This window comes from Molothrus aeneus, chromosome 15, assembly GCF_037042795.1.
Source record: "Molothrus aeneus isolate 106 chromosome 15, BPBGC_Maene_1.0, whole genome shotgun sequence".
Lineage (NCBI taxonomy): Eukaryota > Metazoa > Chordata > Aves > Passeriformes > Icteridae > Molothrus > Molothrus aeneus.
Window position 1 is genome coordinate 11,304,548 of NC_089660.1, and position 22,949 is coordinate 11,327,496.

Here is a 22,949-nt window from a genome sequence, read left to right on the forward strand (position 1 = left end):
CACATTTCCTTATGACAATGCCAGCTTTCCCAGTCAGAGATCCTGAGGACAAGCCCTGAAGGTTCAGGTGGTCTGATGCAACCACATGTGCCTAAAACAGCTTCCAGCCCCAAGTTAAACATTTCAAAATGTGGTTTTAATATTTTCCAACACACATCCTGCCCCTTTCCTCTGTTTCCAGGCTGGCTGTCACAGAGGGTGCTGAGGTGGGAGCACCTGGACTTTGGCAGCAGCTGCAGCTGAGAGCTGAGGCAGCCCTGGTGGGGAGAAAGGACTGACAGAGAGCACAGCACCTGCTTGCCCAGCATTTCTGCTCTCACCACATCCTCCAGCTCCTGCCTGGCCCTGGAGGGGCTGATGAACCAGGTTTAAGGCATCCCTCCCCTGTGGGGCCTTTGGCTGCCCAGCTGGGATGGCACACTCTGCACCTCCTCTCTTGCTGAGCCCCCCAGACCCCTTGGGTGGCTGCCACAATGCCATGAGCCCCCAGCCTGGCACCCAGCCTGGCACCTGTGCCACAAGGCCACCAGCAGCTGGCACGGCTGGGGGCGTCTCAAACACCAAACCAGGGAGCACACAAACTGCACCAAGCCCTCTGAGGGCCAAGGACACTGTGGTGTCCCCCAGCTGCTCAAGGGACCTGCTGAGATAAAGGAAAATCTGCTTGTCAGGAGAGATGAGTGAGCTCATCCACCATGCACTGCGGCCCTCAAAGGTCTGCAGCTGGGATCTCCCTGAATCCCTCCCCAAACACAGGCACTGACCCACAGGCTGAGGAGCAGCTCCTCAGACCATGGATCAGCAGAATCATCTTCTCCAGACTTGCAGCAAACACAATAGAAACACCAGAGTAACCAGAATGTTCTTTTGATTCTTTTCTTGCAGAAAGCAAATACGCAAGCAGACAGCACAGCAACTGCTGAAGGCAATATGTACCAGGTGCAGACATCTAAAACACACACACACATACACAATACATAAACACACACAGAGATGTTGTTTGGTTTTGTTAGAATCACAGAAGTACAAAATGCTTTGGGTTAGAAAGTACCTGAAAGCTCATCCAGCTCCCCCCTCGCTGCCATGGGCAGGGACACCTTGCACACAGCAGGTCAGGTTCCTGTTAGCTCCAGACTCTGCAGGCATGGTCCCAATGAGCTCAGACACTGCCCATTTTCCACCTCCAAAATTCTCTCTATAAAACAGAAGCCAATGCTCTGGTCCCACATCCCAGCTGAGAAGATCTGACAGTCAGTGAAGCAGAGCCTGTGCAGGTCACAGCCTGACAGCTCTCCATGCTCCCAGGTGTCAGAGGCCATTGCCTGTCCCACCTGTCCCCTCTGACAGCTCTCCATGCTCCCAGGTGTCATTCCCTGTCCCACCTGCCCCACTGACAGCTCTCCATGCTCCCAGGTGTCAGAGGCCATTGCCTGTCCCACCTGTCCCCTCTGACAGCTCTCCATGCTCCCAGGTGTCATTCCCTGTCCCACCTGTCCCCTCTGACAGCTCTCCATGCTCCCAGGTGTCATTCCCTGTCCCACCTGTCCCCTCTGACAGCTCTCCATGCTCCCAGGTGTCATTCCCTGTCTCACCTGTGCCCCCGGGCTGTGCCATGCTCCCACTGTGGCCATGCTGGCTGCAGGGTGGCAGTGCCAGGCTGGCAGTGCCCTCTCGGTGTGCTCAGGGAGCAGAGCAGGGCACCAGGAAAGCAGCACGCATGGGCTGGGCTGGGTTTATCTCACCAGTCAATCATTAACCACAGGGCTGCTCCTGCCCCAGCTCTTGGCTGGCTGCCACCACTCCCACGTGGGCACCGCTGAAAAATTCCATGAAAATGCTGCCAAGGCCACAGAGGAGGGACCAGGTGAGGCCTCTCCAACCCAAAACACTCCTGTGCATCCCACCAGGATCCCCACTCCAGGAGCATCCTGTGCTGTCCCCAGCCTGAGGTCACTGCACCCTGCCAAGAGCCCTTGCTCTGGGAAGTTGAGAAGCACTGCTGGACAAAAATGAATTAAATCCAACTGAAAGGAGTTAGATATAATCCAACAAAGCAGCTTGAGATTATGTACTGTTTTCTTAGGGGGAGAGAAAAAGGGCTGTACAGTAAAAGTTAATGCAGCTCAAGGCAACTCTGAAGCTGTGTTTTATATGCCACAGTTTTTGTTTTGTGGGGCTTTAAAATTATTTCTAAATATTTTCTTCATAAAAGTGCACAGAAAGCACAAAGGCTTTCATCTGTGTTGTGTGACTCTGAATCAACTCAAGCCTCTGCAATAAGTTCTTTCTGCCTCCAAATATATGTGATGAAGCCTGATATAATTTATAATGGCCTTATTCAGTGAGATGAATTCCCACTAGTTTCCAGATGGGCTTAAAAAATAAGCTGATTTTGTGCCACTATTTTTTCCCTCAAACTAAGCTGGATAATGCCATGCAGGCCAGAGCTCTATGATTTGTTATGTACTGTCTCTCCAAGGAGCACTGGGCATTCCTTCCACATTTCCCACAAATATCAGCTGCTGACCTGTGGCTGTGCTGGTTTTACACTTTGGGAAGGACAGAAGTGGGACCCAGGCTGAGCCTTTGGGCTGTGCCTGGCCCCACCCTGCTCTCCAAGCGATGCCAAAGGCTGTGCCAAAACCATCCCAGAGAGCTTGGAGCTGCCTTTACTGGACAGGACAGGGATCCTTTGTTGGTTCTCTCAATCCACTTCTCCTGAGCAGGAAGAGCCTCTGGCACTATTCACTGATTATTCATTTAATTAATATTTCAGGTTTTTCTGTGAGCAACCCCCCAGGCTCCCCTTCCAAGTCCTGTGTACAAACAGACAGGCCATCCCACACATCAGTTTTTTTCACCAGCACATGTGTCCAGTAAGTCCCCAAGTATGGAGAAAGGCTCCTGGCAAGTTACTCAGTAACTAACTGAGGGTTTAGTCATTGCATTTAATGGCATTTTCACACAGCAGTGGCTGGTATCTGATCAAGTGTAGGAGGAGAGGGGACATTTCCAGCAGTCTGAGAAACGAGAAGGAAGAAAATCCTGCACTGGGGAAAAGGCAAAGCTGAGCAATTCTCCTGCCAGTGATGAGCAGAGCTCTGGTCTGGGGGCAGATCTGGCAGCTCCAGTGGTGCCTCCTCTGCACAGGAGCTTTTGTGCATTCCTTTTGCCAGTGAAACCTTTGTGCAGGTCTTTCACAGAATGCACTGGTGTGGGACAGTGCTGCAGACAAGCCTGGCCTCAGTCCTACAGGAATAATCCAGGTTCCAGCCTGCCACATGAGAAAATGGAGGAAGTCAAAGCCATCATTCCTCCCTGCACCCCAGAGAGTCAATTCAGCAGCTCCTGCCTCTCCCAGGACTCCAACAGTTATAACTGTGCAGCAGTTATTCACTCTGGGCAGTTTGGTTTGGCTCTGGGATTTGTCACACATCTTTGTAAGGTTTGGCCCTCATATGTATAATGAGATTTTAAAAGACATTTCAACACATCAGGACTGTCCAGACTGTTCCAGACACAGCACAGTGCCCAACTTCTGTCTCTGTGACACAGCTGTGCAGGCATCCAAGTTCAAGGGTCCTTCAATGAAGTGTCTCTTGTATGTTAATTGGGGATGAACAACACTCTTCTTACCACACTGTAGTCAGGATAAACCCATTAAAAACTGTGGGAATCTTGAAAACAAACACAATCCCTGCATAACCCGAGGGTGCTGAAAGCCTCTGCAAGGTGCAGAGTGTCAGCAGAGCACCTGAAACTCTGCAGAACTGCAAAGCCTTGGGAAAACAGCCCTGTCACCACAGAGCCACCCAACCTGAGCTCTAAACCAGAGGAAATGTCACCAGAAACTCTCACTAATTCACACCACTGTGAGTGTGATAATAGCATTCACCAATTATAAAATATTCCCAACTATAAATTACATGTTCCAAATGCTCCTCCTCACTTATAAACCAGTTGCCTTGTAAAGAAGTTATTAAATGTTTCATCTGCTCTGCAGCTCTAGTGCTGTGCATCTCACAGAGGCAAATTCTTCCCAGGCTGGATCCCAGGAGGGCTCTGCGGTCCCACTCACACGTGGAACACTGAGCAGAACTAACAGGAGCAGCTGGAGCTCCTTCAGGGCCCCAGTGTCACAGGAAATCCATGTGTCACAAGGGCAGCAATTAAACCTTCCCACTGCCTTCACATGAAGTCCTGTAGATTTGGGCTGAATAATTGCCCTTTGCTCTATCCTTGGATTCCATCACAGGGTTAGGTGTTTAATGACTAATAATGACTGAATGAGATGTGATGGGGACATCCCCAAAGAGAGAATCTACAGCTGCTCTTGGCAATTAAAAACACTGGAACACATTAATGTCAGAGAAGGTGGCAGAAGCAAGGCAGAAACCTCACCCTGTACCAGCCTCGAGTGCTCCACCACCCATGCATCACCACAGGGGAATAACCAAAGTATTCTCAGCATATTTACAAATAACAAAGTTTGCTTAGTTTTGCAATGGACAAACTTACAGTAACCATAATAAACAGGGCCAAGAGTTAAAATAAACAAGGGATTTTATAAAAGCAACAGAGCTGACGTTCATTTTCCTTGTCCTTTAGTACCTAAACTTTTCAAGCACATTGATATGTTTTCAAACTTTTCTTCACACCCCAAAATATTGATGTACATGGTGGATTTCTTAACTGAAAGCTAAGATTTCAGGAAAACCTTGAATTTTTACTGCTGGTGCTTTCAGAGAGGCATAAAATCTCATGATAACCATGTCAGGGTTTGCCTTTGGCACAACTTTCATTTCTGAGCACTGCCATGGTCACTGCACAAAAGTGCTTGAGAGTAGAAAAGCAATAATTAGGATTATAGGCCAAAGTTTGCATCTTAATGCTACTTTACAGGTTTGCTGCCTAATCTGCACTGTGCTGGGATGTGTCCTGCACTCATGTGCAGCTTCTAAAGCAGGAATTTACAATTCTGGATAAAACCTGCAGCCATCAATGCTCAACACAAGCAGGGATGATGCTTCCCCTTCACTGGCATCCCACGTTCTGCCACTGTCCCTTTACTGCCAGTGGGCAGTGCCAACACCACAGAAATGTGTTCAGGCAGCAGGGACAGCAGAGAAACCCAACATCAAAATAATTCCTCATGGCTGTGACTGACTCTTCTCTCAAAGGGTCCCCAAATACACCAAACCATGCCTGGTGGAACCCAGAAGGCAGGATAAAGGAAACCCCAGTGAGGAGCTGTGGGCAGGGCTGGCCAAACCCCCTGAGCCCTGGGGGCTGCTCCCAGCACTTCTTTCTGCCTCCCCAGCCTTTTTTCCAGGTGCTGGAAAGTGCAGGCCAAAGGGGAAGCAACACAAACAGCAAATGCTGCCCCTAAAGCTCCCCTCAGGCAGAGGCTGCTGCCTTTCAGGGATATTTTCATTCCTTGGCATCAGCTGGGATACAGATGGCTGTGCAGTTACTCACTGCAGAACTAGGTCAGCACTGATATCAAGGAAAAATAAAAACCCTGGGGTTTAGCCACCAAAACCATCCAAGTAACAGCAGCCTAAAGGACAGAATATTATCCCTGAGAGATCTCATCAACCCCACTCTTCACAGATGGGGCTGCCCTACCTAGTGACCACACCAGGACAGAGGACTAAGGCAGTGTCATTTCCAACAAAAATTCATTATTTTTTCACTAGAATCCAATAATTCCTACAGGAGTTAATCCTTCTGCATGACCTTATAATAGCACATAAACAACTTCTATTTTTTACACTCCCTATTATCAAGTTAATTTGTAATAGTTTATAGAAGAAAGGTTGACAAAGTCACTACTATTGTTCTAAGTCATCCTGATGTTCCATGGATCAAAGACAGGTCCCTGTGTTCCTTCAGTCCCTGGTTTAATACAAAATGTTCTGCAGCCAAAGGAGTTTAGGGGAGTTTCCTCTCCTCATGCTTCTTCCAAGGCTGGTTTCCCAATTCTCAGCACTACAAGCAGTTGCATGGAACAGGTTTTTGGCTGCAAAATGGAAGAGGAGGAAGCAGCTGTGTGCTGGGGAAAGCACACTTGGAAAAACTACCTTAAATTGATATGGCTTCTTTTAGTCATGTAAATCTTCACTAGGAGTTTGGACTGAGCAAGGTTACATGATTTGTCCCTGGTGAAATATATAAGGGTAGATTTTTAGGTGGGAACAAGAAATAATGTCTGGAAGCCTCATTAGAAAAGTAAACAAATATTTAGCCAACCCAATTTTGTTTTTCCATGTGAAGCCATGTTGTGAGCACATTTAAGTGCTACACCAGCAGTGTCTGGGCTCTTTGAACCCATAGGAAAACCTTCAGAGGATATCCTAACACACAGCACTGAGACATTTCCCTTTCTGATTCAAGGGGCTGTACCAGCCTGGATAAGTGGTTTTAATTAATTTCACAGTTTTATTTTTTTTTTCTCAAAGCAGCTGAACTTCATTTTGTATGGTTTACAGATCACCAGTGATCCCTGGGCCTCAGAGCAGAATCTGCTCAAGCCATGTCAATGGAAATGAGCCCAAGGTGCTGCTGGAAGGAGGGAGATTGCCCTGACCCCTTCTCTCCCCTCCCTCCACAGCAGCCCTGCTGCAGCTCTAGAACTTGAACTCTGCTGAGCTGCTTCAGTTTGCTGATCTGGCAGAAGCTGATCAGGGCTTTTATTTAGTTTCCTGGTAGTTTATTGAGCTGAAAGAGTTATGAGAGGAAGTGGGTGAATTCTGAGTCAATGTCAGGAGAAAGGAGAGAGAAGAGAGAGGAGAATGCTGCTGAGCTTCCTTCAGTATGAAAAGGAGCGTGGGCATGAAACATGAAAAGCATCAGGGCCTGTCCCTCCAGCCTGGGATCCCTGAGCTCCTTGCAGAGGTGTGTACCTGGAACACAGATGTGTATCCAGCACTCCACCATCAAACAGAGATTCACCAGAAATCTGCACTCAGTCTGGTAATGATTCCACACAAATTAATATCAAAACTCTTTTCTTTAAAAGAAATAGCCTTCAAAAAAGAATCGGGGCATTTTGCTCAGGGAATGTGTCATTCATCAGAAGCTGGATGCTCTCATTTTCCCAGGTATTTATAAAATCAGAATTTAAACACCACTTGTCACTACATTAAAAAGAATGTATTCAGGAATTTCACTTGCAGACAGGTATTAAAAGAGCAGCACAATGTGCAAATAAACAGCTCCCACAGGAAGGGTGATCTCTTTGTTTCCTTAAACGCTATAAAATGCCAGAGAAGCAAGAAGAGAGGGACACGATGGCTCCCCTGGGGCAAGGGTCCAGCTGAAGAGCAGCAGTGCCAGCTGTGCCTGCTTTTGTCACCATGTGCCTGCTGCTCCCCTCTGAAATAAATTCCCAGGGGGCTCCTGGCAGGCTGGCACTGCAGTCACAGAGCAAGGCAGCCGCTGGTTCTTTGCTTTCCCTCCCAGCACTCCAGCACAAGGGGGCTTTGTTACAGGAGGCTGAATAAATCCTGGTCATTAGATGTCAAAGAAAAAGGAGCATTACACGATGAAGTGCCAGATCCAGAGCAGGGCAGCTCTGCCATGGTCCCAACAAACAAAGGCACAGCAGTGAAACCACAACCCAACAGTGGGGAGGGCTTACAGCAAAAATTACCAGGGGACAGCAGAGATACAGAACATGAAGGTCTGGCTTTTGACAACACACTCATTTAGAATAACGACTGACAACAGGAATTGCTTTCTCATGTGCTTTTGTTTTCTGCAGTGGAGCTTTTCAATGTGCAGACCCAGCAGGATCTGATCTGTGTCTCTGCCATGTGGACTCTGGGGATGGACTCCTCCTTCCTGGAAGTGCTCAAGGCCAAGGCTGGACAGAGCTTGGAACAACCTGGTCCAGTGGGAGCGGTCCCTGCTCAGGGCAGGCTGGCTCAAGCTGGGCATTGTTAAGGTCCCTTCCAACCCAAACCATCTTGTGATTCTACCAATGTAGCTTTTCAAAAAATAAATCAGGCTGTCTCCCAGTGCAACTTGAGCACATATTTTCACAAGTAAAAGCAATATTATTCTAGTAATCAAACAGTAAAAAGGGTCTCCGAGGGCTCCAAGCAAACCTGCCTCATTAATAACAGAACATTCAGATGTGATAAGAGTTAGTTTGGCCAGAAGTCTGGAAATGCCAGTTAATCATTTAAATACTGGAGTTTCCCTGAACTTCAGAAGGCATTGGGATGACAGAATTATATCAGAGCCATTTTACACCTAATATTTTATGAAGCACATATTTTCTTTTCTATGAAACATTCCTGCTAATAAGAACCTTATCCTGCAAGCCATGCACAATGGAAATTTCCAAACAACTTTTGCAAGACTTTTCAGTATAGAAAAAACATAGGAACAAATTCCAAGATGCTTTTCATGTGGTAAAGTTGCAAGAAGTTATTAACAGAAAACAGGAAGCACACAAGGTGTCAGTTCTAAAAGTCCTATGAGGGCATATACAAGATGCTACACTTGATCTCTGCTTTTCAAATTTGATTTTAAATACATTAGAAGAAGCAATTTTCCTAGATAGACCATGTGAAATTCTATTAGTTTCATCTAATGATGACAATTGACTTACAAACCTGGAAGAGCTTTCCTTTTTATTTAATATGTGGAAATTCCTTTTCCCATTCTGTTTTATATAATTTAGGCAAAATTACTTGCAATATATATATATATTTATATAAATAAAGATGCTTTGACCTCAGTGCTTCTCAGACACAGAGCTGAGGAAAGCTCCTCAGTGGACATATTTGGGGCTCCACTGCTGTTTACCCATTTTCATGCAGTAAGTTAAGGGCAAAAGGGAGCAAGTTGTTTATTTCCAGTTCCCTGCTCACTGACCAGAGCAGAGTTCCCATGTTAGATAACTGTGTGTGCCCCAGGCAGCTTTGTGGGCACTGCCAGGGTCACCTCAGGTTATGGTCACAGATTAATCCCAAGAGACCTGAGCAGAGCAGGAATAAGCTCAAATTCCATTGGTGAGCCCCCCAAACCCCCCTGAGGCAATTCCAAAGCAATTCCACAGCCCATGCTGCTTACCAGGGATGGAGGTGCCTCCTCTGTGCTGGATCTGCCTGGGGAAAGGAGAGCAGCTGGGGCCAAAGGAAGGGCAGGGAGGGACTGGGACATCCCAGAGCCACTCGCATCCATGCACTTCTGAGCTTAGCTCTGTTCCTGCCTCTCTTGGATCTGTGGGGCTGTTCAGCCCTTGCTGGGAAATGCCACGTGGCAGAAATATTAACTGAGCTTCCCAAGGAACAGATGCTGCTTACAGGGAGTCAGAGTCTCCAGTAAATCAACTTATTGCAGTCAAGGGTTTGTAGGGAATTCTCCTAAGATTGGAACTGGAAACTCAAAATTTTGCACAAGTAGACGCATGAGAGACATGAACCTTGTCAGCCAAGATCTGCCTGGAACTGCTTTCTGGCATTGTCCCATCACACACATCTTCAGTCTGACAAATGAATCAGTTAAGCAAGAATTGCTTCAAACCATATCAGAAATCATTTTTTCAGCTTATCTACAAAAAAAAAACTTGAAAGTACAGGATTTTGTTTTTGTGCCAATTCCCCCCCAAATTAACCCCTTTTCCCCCCAGGTTATTCAAAACCATCAAAGAATGACCAAAGTGTACAAGGGATGCAGGGTAACCAGCAGGCAGTAACTTGGCAAGGGCTGCCCACACTCCTGAAAGGGAGACACTTTTTTAGGTGGTTAACTCCTGCTGAGGCCTCCCACCAGCACTGGAGGCAGCTAAAGCAGCAAACACCACGAGCACAGAACTCTTACCCCTCTGATCATAGAATTTAATCATCTTGGAGCATCTACAAATGGCCTCCAGCAGTAGGGAGAGGTGAAGGAACAGGAACAGGGAGGCAGAGAGAGGAGCAAACTGCACCCCTGCCACAAGAATGACCACACTAGGCCTGGACTAGACAGAAATATGAATTGTGGGTCTGATCTTAAGCTGGAAGGACCAGAATGGATGAATCCCTCAGCAGTGGGGGCCATGTGCCATCGTGGGGAGTAAGCCCAGCCTGGGTGAAGCAGCATTCCTGGCACAAGGCAAGGAATCCTACCAGAAATCAAATGATTCTGGGCTGGAGAGCTCAGCAGGGCAGCTTGGAGAACTGACACTGCTCATTCCTCAGGACAGTTTTGGCAGTGTCAGTAACTTAAAATTGCAAAGGCTTGGGTTTCTGCAATGGATGGTGAAAAGTAATTCTTGAGTCTTCTAAAAATGGGCCTGTAAAAATGGCCTGTGATATTTTTATATACCAGAAAATTCAAGTGTAGCAATAAATGTACAGCCTGGTGTGGCCATTACAAAGGCAGAAGAGCAGACCCCAGCAATTAACTTCATGGGAATTAGTCACAGAAGTCTGACAACCCCTTGGGTCAAACCTTTACGTTTTACCGGCTCTCAGATTGTCACAACACTCACCACAAAAAAGTATTTTACTATCTAAACAATTTGTTTCTCAACCCCTGGAAAGGTTGTTGACAATCTAAAAGTAAGTATTTATCATTTTATGTTAGTAACTTTTTTCCATATAAAAACTCCTTGCTAATTTATATTGATTATCATAAAAATTATTAGCATGAAAGAGTTGCTTCCAAGCAGGACTGGTATTTTAATAGGTTCAGTGGACAGCCCAATGCATACTTGCTTCTGGGCAGAAGAGCAAAATGGTATTTTTAAATTCTGACCATACTCATCTCCTGTTCTTGAAGAAGCCTGTAAAGTAACTGGGGCAAGTACAAAAAAGCTCATGATCTAAGAAATAATCTTACATAGTTCTCAAACCAGCATGAAATGCTGCACCCAGAATAAACCCCCAAAGAGGAGAAAGGCCATTTCATATTCCTGATGAAAACCAGACAGGTCTGTTTATTCCTGGAAGGTTCTGAGTGTATCAGCATTGCTTCACATTTCCTGCCATTTATTCTGACAAATGTTTATCCATCTGACTGGAGGATTCCAGCTGGAAATGCACGCATGAGGTTTTTTAAATCATCAGATAAGTGTTGCAGCTGTGTAAGAACAAGTCTCAGGATAACACACTGTCCTCTCAAGGTTAAAATAAATAACCTGACAACCCTTTAAAGGAGCTCTCTTCCTTTACAGTCCAGACTAAAGATGGGGCAAGGATCAACTATTGCCCCAAGTGCTTGGGATTGACTAATTGGTGAAATCTAAGTATCCTACATTTAGGACTGAATTTTAATCCCTGACCAATCACTTCACATAAATTCAGAAGAGACTCGATGTGTTAAAGTTTCCATGCAGTGCATCCACAAAATTAGTCTTGAAATTTCCTTTGTGTTATTTCTGAATTACCTTTATAAAGTCTTTCAGACTTTTATCTAAAAAAAAATTTAACTGCAGCTTTGAGAAAGGTATGAAAATAGCTCAAGGAACCCTTCTGACAGCCCCTCCTCCCTCAATCTGAACTCAGCACTGACCAAGCCCTTTGCAGGGCATGCTGCCACAACCTCAGGTGCTGCAGCCCTGAGAACACCTCTGTCAAACCAGCTATTTCAGACAGTTTGCTTTTTCTGTGTGGCAGAGGATTAGACACACAGTAAATACTCAAAATTTTGATCACCAATGAGAGAATCACATATCAGATTAATACAGAACTAATTGCAGACCACTGCAGAATTGCCATCATTAGCTGTGTGTCAAATCAAAACATTCAGTCCCCAAAGTGGCTGTGAAATCACACACAGACACTCACAGGTATGTTTTCTGTATGTAATTATTTGTGGAAAAGAGCAGTTTTTCCTTGGAAAGACAGTTTAAGCCTCAACAGAAGTAATTCCCAAGCCTTCCAACTCTAAAGTCATGCTGTGCAGTTTTTCACCCAGTTCTTCAACCTTTAATCAGTTAAAAGGGGAAAACTCCCAGTTTAAGGACTAACATTGCCAAACCAAAGCAGATGCTGCTTCACATTCTCACATGGGATTAGAGCCTGACACTTGGTGTCACACCATGCAAGAGGACACTGTTATCAAAAGAAAACCCAAGTGCACAGATCTTTACAACTGAAATTTCTGTGGAAATACATCTGAAGAAACAACTGGAATTTAAAAACTCTACAGTCAGCTTCTACCAACCCTTTCATTTAAAAGGCTAGACAGCACTTAAGATCTTTATATTGATTTAACCAGAACAAAGCAATTAACTTTTACATTTCCAAAGTACTTACTGCAAAATGATCAAGAAATTATGTATTCTTTTACAGCCATGATACAGGATTTACAAGTAAGAACCTCTAGTAGTAGTTGTGCCAAATTTTGTCAACAGTTTTTGTTCTATATTGACACCTGCTGACCATTTCTTCTAACTAGTCAGTTTTACTGTATCACAACTCTATGCATTAGTTAGCCAAATATATAAATATATACATACTAGTTGGCCAAATAAACCTAGGATTTCAGTCAGATCTCCTTCAAGATCTTACAGAGTGGGTGTATTTATTTAATCTATACATATATGACATATGTGTGTGTGTATATATGCCTGTATTTGTATACATACACACACATTTACAGAACTCCAGTACTGCTCATGTCTGCTGAAAGAAGCTTTCACAAATTTCTTCAGAGCACAGAAAGGTTTCTGCCATTTTAGACAGGTGCAATCAAGTGTCTAGAGAGAGCTGTAAACAACTGGAAAAGTCTCATGTACTGGAATGGTGCCTCCTGTGGCTACTGCCCAAGGAAGGACGCCATGGGGTCATCAGGTCTCTGCCTTTTCATTCTGTAAGCCTCCATCTCCTCTTCTGTTGGCTCCCTGGTTTCATACTGGCTGTTGTATGGTCTCTTCCTCTCATCCAACTGCATGATTTCTTTGATGTGGAGAAGTCGAGCCTCTTCAGCATTTAGAGCCTGAAATGGGAGCAAAGGGAATCAAAAATTCTACAGTGAAACTTAAGATTAAAAAACCCAACAATGAAGGTTTGTCTTAAATTCTTGTATGATGGGCAAAGAGCAAGCACAAGGGTGGGATAAGCAATGCACATCTGGCTGGCTAACCCACAGCACATTTCACATGCTTATTTTTTATTGTTTAACATAAAATGATGGTAAAATGCTATTTAGTAAACAAGACACTATAATCTCTTTCCAAATGTCAGAATCAAGGAAGAAACTCCCAGGATTTACCTAAAATATAATTGTGATCTAGCAAGTACAAATGAATTGTTTGTTATTTTTTGTTATATGTTTGGGGTTTTAATTTTTAAATGCTGTGTGCTGTCTCATTCCCCAAACTACTACTGTTGCTACTGGAAAAGAAGTTGCATTTGTACCCTGCTTTAATTAGGCAGAGTCTGAACAGGTTTCCTCTAAGAGCAGCCCAGAGCAGGCTGCTGTGGCCACAGGAGCATACTGCTGCTCAGTGATGGCCTGGGCCATGGATTTGTTACACCAGCTGAGACTGGGCCAAGCCTGGGATACAAAGTGCTAAGTTAAGATTTAACACTGCTTTGATCTCTCCATCTTTCTTCAATACACAGATCATTGTGTTCTGCAATGTCTGTTTAGACCTACAGGTGTAATAGGTGCCTAGACATGAAATGGTCCAAGTCATCTAAATTACATCTTCAAAACTAAACATTTATTGAAGGTTTGCCTGAGGAATAGGGGATGGACTTTAGAACATCTAACAGCATTTTAAATTTAATTTAGCATCAAACTACCCCATGGTAGATCACCAGAACTACATTATAGGCTTCATAAAACTGATACTGTAAAATATGTCATGTTCCTTTTGCCACAAAGCCACTGAAGATTATAATGCACCTTTTTTAGTTTTTCTTGCTTCTTCTTCTCTTCACCCTCACTGTCTGAGTTTGAGCTCTTCTTGTGCTTCTTCTTTTTCTTCTCTTTCTGTTTCTCTTGGTGGATCTGTAAGGTGGGAAACAAGTTACTGTTAAGATTGAGCTTGCCAACATTAATAATGCCCAAACCATTAAATCCAAACTTCTATTAATGCTATTTGAAAGCCTAGTTTTCAATGGAGATGTTAATGCTCTAATAATGCAGTCTATTAATTTTCAGGCTTATTATGACTCTACAGAATTTTGTACATAAAACGTTGAGGAGAAATACCTGTCTTCCTGAGAAAGGGAAACATCTTACCTCCATCAGTGTTTTGGGTTTTGTCATGTGTTCTTCATCCTCAGGCTGCTCCTCCATTAAACTTGCCTCTGTATTCTGTACAACAGACAAGAACAAGGATACCCTGTTACTGACCACATCTGAAAGGAGAAGGACAAAAAAATCCCACAATCCCTAAAAAACCAACCTCCCTCAAAAAGCAAAACAGTCTAAGCCTTAAGTAAGGGATATGAATGCTCTTTAGCTCTTTCTATATGAATAAACAAGAGAATACTTACAGCAATTTCCTTCCCAGCTTCTCCTGTACAGTAGGAGTACTTGACAAAGGAGTGGCAGCACTTGTAACCCCACTTGCCTTCTTTCCAGTATGAACCCCAAATGCACTGCAGGAGAACACACACACAGTTACTCCTGTAAGAGGCAGGCTGCAATTTCCTCCTGAGCTGATATCCTGGTAAGCAAATTACTCCAACATCCAAAAGGAAGCTAAGAGAAATACTTTTGCTATTTTACATGAACCTTACAGGTACACTGTCAAAAAAGAGAATCACAACAGGATGTGGTCAACTTATATTCAAAGTGGAAGGTGAACAGAGTAACTTCTCCTTTAGTTTAAGATTGCCATGGCAACTCCTTAAATTCACATCACAACTATGACAATTTGAAGTTTCTCCTTAACAGAAAAGGGAGAGTGTCACATTGAGACAGGAGAAATGTATTTGGTGTATTAATTATATTGTACTGCATCCTAATATACCTCCAATGGGATGGTATTTAATTTAAAAAAAATTTAAACACAACCTAGGACTTACTGTATGGTTGTTGATCTTCACATCCTCTTCATACTTAGAACAAGCAATAGCTTTCTCCTGTCCTTTGATGACTGTTCCATGCCTAGAATACTCCACATAATCTTCTGTTTGAGCCAACAGAAGTTCAGCTGGCGGGGCATCTAAATGTTCTTGTCCTCCATACTAAAATGCAAATAGAAATGACATATAGTAGTTTTGGAAAAAAACCACCTTTTATATAGTTAAGCAAACATTTCAAAAACAGCACCTTTGGTACCTTGTCAAGAAGGCACAAAAGTGGACAGAGACAGTTTAATCTTTAGTGAAGAGTTAAGACAGAAATACATCATCTCCTATGGCCACTGTGCTGTCTTCTGGTGTTTAGTTTTGTGGGGTTTTTGGTGTGCATGTGGTTTTTTGTTGTGTTGTTTGTTTTTGTTTTTGTTTTGTTTTATGCTTGGAGAATGACAACAGTGATATTCCTCACTCAAAGCAGAAAATCTTTAGAGACTAAGCCAAAGACCAGCTTGGGTAGAAGCAGAGCAATACTTCCTGCCCCCCTCCAAACTTGAATGTTGACATAGTTAGAATCCAAATGGATTATTTAGTTCTTTTTCAGCTGTCCAAGACACAAGTTGCAAAATAGAATAAGTATTTATCTAAAACACTGTACCCAAAATTCGAGTCAGAAAGAAATTCAGATTTCTTCAGTGGAGAAATTCTGACAGTTTAGGGAAGAGCTCCCAATAATATCAATACCAGCAGACCTTCAAAGGTCCCTAAACTATATAAAATTCATCAACTGATGAGATTGTGTGTATAAATATAAAACTATTTTAAGTCTAAGCTGCTGAGAACAGCTGATGCCCTCTCACATAGGATTAGTAATCTTACTTGTTCCCCAAGACCCAGACTTCAAACAGAATTCCTATTAAATAAACCAAAATGCCTATTACCTTCTCTAGGATACTTTCTTTCTGCTGTGCCTTGAAATCTTCTTTTTTCACTTTGAAAGATTTATAGAGGAGCTCTAATTTTGTAGGGTCTGCTTGAAGATGAACTTCAGAGCCTTTGTCATAAGCCTCCCAGGCAAACACTGTGTACACAAGAGGTTCTGCTCAGTACTTTAAAACTGACACAAAATACATCCTTTAATTCTGAAGCAATTTCAAAGAAGGCTCAATTTATAAAGATTTATTTATTTCTCTTTTGCAAGAAAGCAGCATTGTTAAGTATTTTAAATGCATTTCCTTCAGAAACCCCAAGCCCAAAGCCCACTTACGCTGGGTCTGTGCCATGGAAATGGTATCACCAGTGTAGCGAACGAAGTTGTCACCTGCATAACCAACTCTGCAGAAAAGAACACAATTCTTAGCATTTGTAACATGATTTCCTCTCAAACACAAACACAGAAGTGCAACAGGCAAGCAAAAATTCTCTTGTGCACTAGGAGTTAACAGAAGGAGAAGAAGGTGCATCCAACTCAATATATGAAACAAAAACCTGGAACAAACAGGAAGCAAAAATGCTCCCTGCCAAGCCATTTGGCATTAGGCAGCCACTCAAAAACTGTGATGTCTGTGTTCAAGGGACACATGACACAGCCCTGGAGTTCTGTCTGAGATGCCAAGCACTAGAAGTTAAACTTGGACCTAGTTACACAATAAATATGCAAAACCAGTCTGTGATATTCCAGCACAGTGATTCTCACTTCTGGATTTCTGACTCTTCAGTCCAGACCCAGCATATCTGGCTGAGTTTAAGAAAGCCTGGGATGCCTTTACTGCTCTCAGTAAAGTGAGACACTTATCAATGGCCCTTGAAGAGATGCACAGTCAGCACATGAAACACATACTGAGGATCAAAAAATGCTACCAATCCAATTCCCCACTCCTTCATCTTCCTAAGGCCACTCTGAAAATTTACAGTCTGAAAAGCTGTGGCAGAAATTTAGATTCAACATAGGTCAAATTATGACCTGACAGAGAAGCAAAAGCATCTGCATCTAAAAAAACCAATTGACTGGCATTACTGTAGCTGGGGGCAAGGAGAGGTGGAAAGAGCAATATTTGCTATCATTTAGGTACTGCCATTCTATTTTAGGCAGTGAGCTAACCCAATTACTGCTCTCTGAACACGTTTTACTCACAGCCTGTTGGCTCTGTACAGTCACAGCACAACACAGGTCAGGTGTCTGACTTGGGGGTTAAGGGAGACAGCCAAGTGTGCAGCCAAAAGCCAGCCCATGGCAGCTCTCACTGAGCTATCTAGACAATGCCAAAGCTGCATTTTCTATGCAGAATCCATTAATACAGGAGGAGATCTTATTCCTAATAAAAATATTTTGTTAGGTACCACAAACACACCATACTAGTCTCCAGAACAAAGAAACAAAGGATAAAGTTTAAGATGTGGTTACTGAAATATTTTACATAAATATAATTATTGTTTACAGGCATCACCTCTAGATGCAGCAGTGTCCTAGCCCTTGTACAGATAATTACACTAAACCATGGTCCACATGTCCCTGAAGATTAAGGATCAGTCAGTATTACAAAAATACCACTTTTATATACTAAACCAAAATGTGTTTCTAAATAAAAGTTTTTTTCCTAGGTTAACTAATACGTGTACATGTAACTGACTAGAGATTCATTAGCTAAAGGACATACAGGTAAAAGAAAATATAAAATTATTAATATAAATTTAAGAGTTTTGTTGGATATACAACAAAATGAGGCATGACCTCATTTTAACTTACTCATCTGGATTCTTGCCTGTGTTGGCATAAGGGTTCTCCCTCATTGCTCTTGTTTTGGGATCATAATAAGCAGAGTTTGGATCTAGATTCCTCAAGTACTAGAGGAAAAAAAACAACATAAAAGATACTTAATGTTAATGATTTTGAAGGAACTGAGGTTACTCTTGCATCCTCCAGTTTAGATGCTTTAAGAAGTTCTATCTATGCAAAAGGATGACCTTGATGAAGTCATAACATGGGCAGGAACAGAACTGAGAATAGGCCTTAACTTCCAAACCCCTAGACCCATAAACAAAGTCATTAATAACTGAATGTGTCATTTGTTGAAATTAGCTCCCAGGAACCCAGAAGATCTGCACAGAGCTCTTTACTCACTTTGGCAATGTCCTCCCGAATGCGCAGATTTCGGACCGTGATGCGTCTTTTTGAGTCAAAGTTCTGCCCAGGCATATCAATGTCATCTGCATATTTGTCTTCATCTTCATCTTCACTGTTATGATCTCTTTCCTGAGAAAAAATGGAGAATTTCTAATTAGAAGAGTTCCTTCACTCTGGAGACATGTACAACAATCTGATTTTAGGGGTTTCCTTAAAATTCTGCAATCCCTGTAGTTACAAGGTGGCACAGTTGACCTGGGCTTAAGTGTGCTCTCAGGCTAATCTAGCATTCAACACTTCAGAAACACTCTTCTTAAAGAATTTTTACTTCCTTCTATGAAAATAACTATCAAAACATAACTATGATGATATTAAGAAAACAGTTATTTTGGTCAAAATATACTCTGTGTTAAAATGTAGTTATGTGCTTGCATCCCTAAGGTTTGACAACACATAGGAATTAAAACAAAAAGCCTCTTTATGAAATCCAGCAACCTCTGCCTAAAAGAAGAGGTAGGCAGGGGCATGGACACAACATTCAAACCCTTGTACCACCCTTGTTTTACTGCTCCACTAGCTACAGGCTCTTTCCTTGCCCATGGTGTGATGCAGTGGGTAATCATCTTACTGTCTGTGAATTTGATTCCTCTTCTCCCCACTGGTGTCTTGGGGAGTTCTGCAGCAAACAAAGAGCACATCAGCAGAGAAGACAAGATAGTGGAAAAAAGCAAGGCAGCAGGGATACAAAGGGCAATCAAAGCAGAGCTTCATGCTGGATACAAAATACAATTTACCATTGGCCCCAAATGCAGAAACACTGCTACATAACGTTCTAGTAGAATGCTCTTAGCTGTCTCTGTGACAGACACATCTTGGAGAACTTTTCACAGTATCCCCAAGAAAATTTCCAATTCTTAGCAAGAACAGCAAATTCTAAAACTGTTGCTGTTATTTAGAGCTTGTTACACCTTTGAACACTGAGGATTTAGATTGTAACATTTCAGATCACGTAAATATAACCAAGTTGCAACTCTGAAAGCTTAAAAAGGAATTCAGGAGATATGTATTCAAGAATTTAGTCAGGATTTACAGGAATACTAAGCACTTAGGCAGAAATTAAGTTCAACAAACACAGCCAGGTTTTATTTTTTTAACCTGCTTAGTCTTTAACTGAAGAATACTTGCAGCAGTGAAGCTGGGAACAGCTGTGAGCCCTGGAACACAGAGCAGCACTGACTATGCAAACCAGTCTCAGTCCTCTCCCTCAGAGACGGTTCTTAAATTTAAACACACTTTGCTTCTTACAGTGCCACTTACAAGCAGTAAATACACAGAAGCCAACAGTGTTTGCTTCATAGTATGGGCATGAAAAGAGGAAGAATCTCCTCTATTGGGGAGGTCTGTAAAAAGCACTGTAGTCTGGGCTGGGTGGCAGATGGAGCTCACTGTGCCATCTAGTGACAACCCACGGGGGAGCCTCTGCAAGGAGGCTTTAGGTCAGGACTTGACCAGTGGCAGTCTCTGTTTTTTTGCCCATTTTGCCCATATAAGTCACTGTGCAGTGATTTTATCTTAAACTAATTTGCTTCTTCTTCTAAAGGAAACACCTTCCTATCCCAATTTATATTAAACATTACTAAATCAGTGCACAGTCATCACCTCAACACTAGTCAGACCATACCAATCATTTAAATAGGAGAAAAGCATTTTGGTATAGGAAAAAAAGTTACTGCATGGAAAACAAGCTCTTCTGCTCCAAAATTCCATGTAAATAATTTCAGCAACAATAACAGTCACACAGAATTTCTGTCTGTAAGGGGAACACAAAGCAATTTTCATTTGAAAGAAGATGCTTCAAGTTCTCGAGTGTGACACAGAACATGGTGGTGCTAGGAAAACCTTTAAATTACTGAAGAGCATAAAACCCAATAGCAGACCTTGTGTAGAGAGTAAAAGAGTCAGAAAGCAGAAATAACCTGTTTTGTATTCATTCAGCCTAAGCAAAAATAGATTAGCTAAGTTTACTTACCACTTGCTCCAGCTTCCCTGATGCCAACTCCTCCTGAAGCTTCTGGGCTTTCAGGGTACGTTTGGCCTGTGCAGCACAAAAATGCATTTGTTTAAATATTTCTTCTTAGCACCAGCTCTAATATCAGCAGAGCACGCTACAAGTGTCCCTCCTCCCAGCCCAGCCACACCAAACATAACTCTGTCCCCAGTAAACCACAGCCCCCACATACCAAATCAACCTTGGAGTACTCCTCCACAATTTTCATGTGCTCCTCTGGGTTATACCCATTCCACCTGTCTCGCTTCCCGTCGTAGTCAAACATCAGCTGGGGCTGCACATGCTCATCTGGGGCAATGTTCATGCCTGTGTATTTTGCTCCAACTTTCCTGGGTCTCTGAAAGAAAAAAAAAAAAAAGATGGTTAGATCAGTCCATCAGGTTACTCACTCACATATCCTTTAAAAAATGCTATCAATCAAGCTCCTCTAAAGCAAGTTAAATTCAGTACTGTAAGGCTGTGGGTTGTAAATAAATGCAAGTAGTTCTGCCCTTTTATGTAGCTGACTGACTTCAAACTCCATAAATTCCTATTTTCTACAATTAAGGAAGCAATTAAAACAGTTTCTGGAGGTGGCTTCTACTTGAGATGAAGCAGGAAGACAGACACAGCAGCACCTGAGTTAATGCAATTAGCAAGAAAATAACATTTTCACCTATTATTAGAGCACAGATCTCATGACAAGCAGAATTGATGGATGACACACTGAATTCTATCACTTTCCCTGTTCATTAATAATTTCTTTAGAAATTTCTAGGCTGTCTCTCACTACTTGTAACATTTTCCAAAACAGCTTTTCCAAGCCCAGTATTTCATCTACAGCCAGCTATTTTTCACAGAGATGAAACTCCTGTGGCATTCAAGGCCATTAAGGCAGGGCCAAAAGGGGGGTTACCTTTGTGCAGCCTTTACCTCCATGCAGCCATTACCTCCACACAGTCCTGTCCTTACCTCCCTGCAGCCCTGCCCTTACCCCCATGCAGCCCCCACCTCCCTGCAGCCCTGCCCTTACCCCCATGCAGCCCTCACCTCCCTGCAGCCCTGCCCTTACCCCCATGCAGCCCTCACCTCCATGCAATCCTTCTTCTTGTGTGTCAGGGCCCCGCAGTTCTCGCAGGCTCCCTTGCGGTACCGCGTGGCCACGGCGTGCTGGGGGCAAACACAACATCAGTGTCAGCCCTGGGACAGCTCCCACAACAACTTCATGCTTGCAACACCACTCAGGAGTGTGAGCCTCCCCCAAAGCCCAAACAGGTTCTGCCTGCTGGATAAAAATTCCTGCCCCCCTCAAAAGCACACAGCCAGACAACTCCCCATGTAATCAGCCCAAACCCTTATTTCAGGGGAAAAGCACCCTGCATACCTCCTGAACTCCTCGTTTGTACCAATCTCCAGAGGAGTTGTACTGCTTCTGCTTCTCTGGCTGAGGTCTCTGATGCTTTAGTGTGGGTCTCTTAGAAGGATCTATGTACCATGGCACTGAGGAGATGTACTGAGGAATATGAGGGTTGATATCTCTGTAAAAGATGTTGTGCAATGAACACGTGGCAGGGAAAAACCCAAAACAACTGAGTCTAACAAACAACCCACACATTAAAGTTCAAATGCTTTAGGAGTGATGATAATTAATGAAGTTGGAACAACACACTACAAAATAAATTCTCAGTTTGATAAACACAGACTTTGTTGCCACCTAATTCACCTAAACTCGACTCCAAACCAAATGGCTTATTCTGTGTAATGTTACTGAGCAAAAAAAACAGCAACATTTCTCAGAAGCAACAAGCCCTGTGAAAGCAAGGCAGAGGCAAGAGATGAGGTACACTGTAAAAGATCCCTGTGCTATGTTTTGCTCACTTTTAAAATACCATGTGTTATTAGCTTTATGGCTTAGACTTTTCAGCAGATCTGTCAGCAGCTGACAGAAAATAAACACTGAACCTACATTTTTCCAGAAAGTATCTCATGACTGGAATATTAAAATACAAAGTTTAGCTATTTACTTCTATAGTAACTCACACTGGAACCATGAGTTACCCTCACAATTGCTCTGTAACCACAACACAAAAAGACATTTTTCCTCAGCAGCTTTAGAACATCCACAGCTTTACTAAAACTTACTTTCCTTCTTCATCCACTTCAGCAGGTGCATTCCCCAGTTTTCTCTGTTCTTCTAATTCTTTCTTTTTCCTCCAATCTTCCCTCGTCATTTTTTTTGGTTCCTCCAGGCTCACATCAGTTGCCCCTCCGGCAGGAGGGGCGTTCGCTACCGCACCTGAGGCCATTTTGGCTTTTTTCCTTAGCAAAAAAAAAAAAAAAAAAAATTTAGAAAACAAAAGAAAAGCCTTACAGATCAATACCCTCTGACATCACAGCTCTTCAACGTGACTGTGTGTCACCCAGTGAAACGAGCTAACTCCGGATTACGCGTTCCCGACATACCGCTGTTCTGACAAACAAGCCCCAGCACCGAAAGCACAGAATTACCTCACTGCTAACCGGGCAGCTGGGCCTGTGCCTACCGCGGAAGAGACGCGAGAGAACGACCGCGGGGAAGCAGCGCTAGGCCAGCACTTGCTCGGAGCCTACAGAAACCACCCTGCCAGAAGCCGAAGCCGGTGCCGAAGCCAGATCCCGGATCCCGGTCCCACTTCCGGATCCCGGCCCGCTCCCCCTCCCTGTTTACCTGCCGGGCCGTAGCGCCGCCCCACAATGCCCCGCGGTACCGCGCGCTTCCGGGGCGGAGCCGCCTCCCCGTGCCCTGCCCTGCCCGCCCCGC

General features: G+C 43.5%; 1 protein-coding gene across 3 annotated transcripts; it reads right to left on the bottom strand.

Annotated features, from left to right (window-relative positions):
• Positions 1-11,789: 11,789 nt before the first annotated feature.
• Positions 11,790-22,915, bottom strand: SLU7 (SLU7 homolog, splicing factor). 3 transcript variants are annotated; one of them, XM_066560143.1, is made up of 16 exons: positions 22,857-22,915; positions 22,292-22,468; positions 21,534-21,687; positions 21,239-21,319; positions 20,343-20,507; positions 20,132-20,197; positions 18,731-18,778; positions 18,100-18,231; positions 17,725-17,822; positions 16,246-16,313; positions 15,920-16,059; positions 14,985-15,146; positions 14,451-14,555; positions 14,194-14,268; positions 13,855-13,959; positions 11,790-12,939 (listed from the first exon to the last, which is right to left on the bottom strand). In XM_066560143.1, exons 2-16 carry the CDS (start codon positions 22,453-22,455, stop codon positions 12,760-12,762), a joined length of 1,743 nt encoding a protein of 580 aa, XP_066416240.1. In that variant the 5' UTR covers positions 22,456-22,468; positions 22,857-22,915; the 3' UTR covers positions 11,790-12,759. The 3 variants fall into 3 exon arrangements, with proteins under 3 accessions (XP_066416240.1, XP_066416239.1, XP_066416241.1); XM_066560142.1 differs by lacking the exon at positions 22,857-22,915 and adding an exon at positions 22,658-22,823; XM_066560144.1 differs by lacking the exons at positions 18,731-18,778; positions 22,857-22,915 and adding an exon at positions 22,658-22,823.
• Positions 22,916-22,949: the final 34 nt, after the last annotated feature.

Coding starts and splice junctions, on each gene's coding strand:
- SLU7 (XM_066560143.1), bottom strand. CDS start 22,455: ATGGCCTCAGGTGCGGTAGCGAACGCCCCTCCTGCCGGAGGGGCAACT. Junction 15,147..15,919: donor AAGAAAGTATCCTAGAGAAG/GTAATAGGCATT, acceptor TTTGCATTTTAG/TATGGAGGACAAGAACATTT. Junction 14,269..14,450: donor AAGCTGGGAAGGAAATTGCT/GTAAGTATTCTC, acceptor TCTGTTGTACAG/AATACAGAGGCAAGTTTAAT.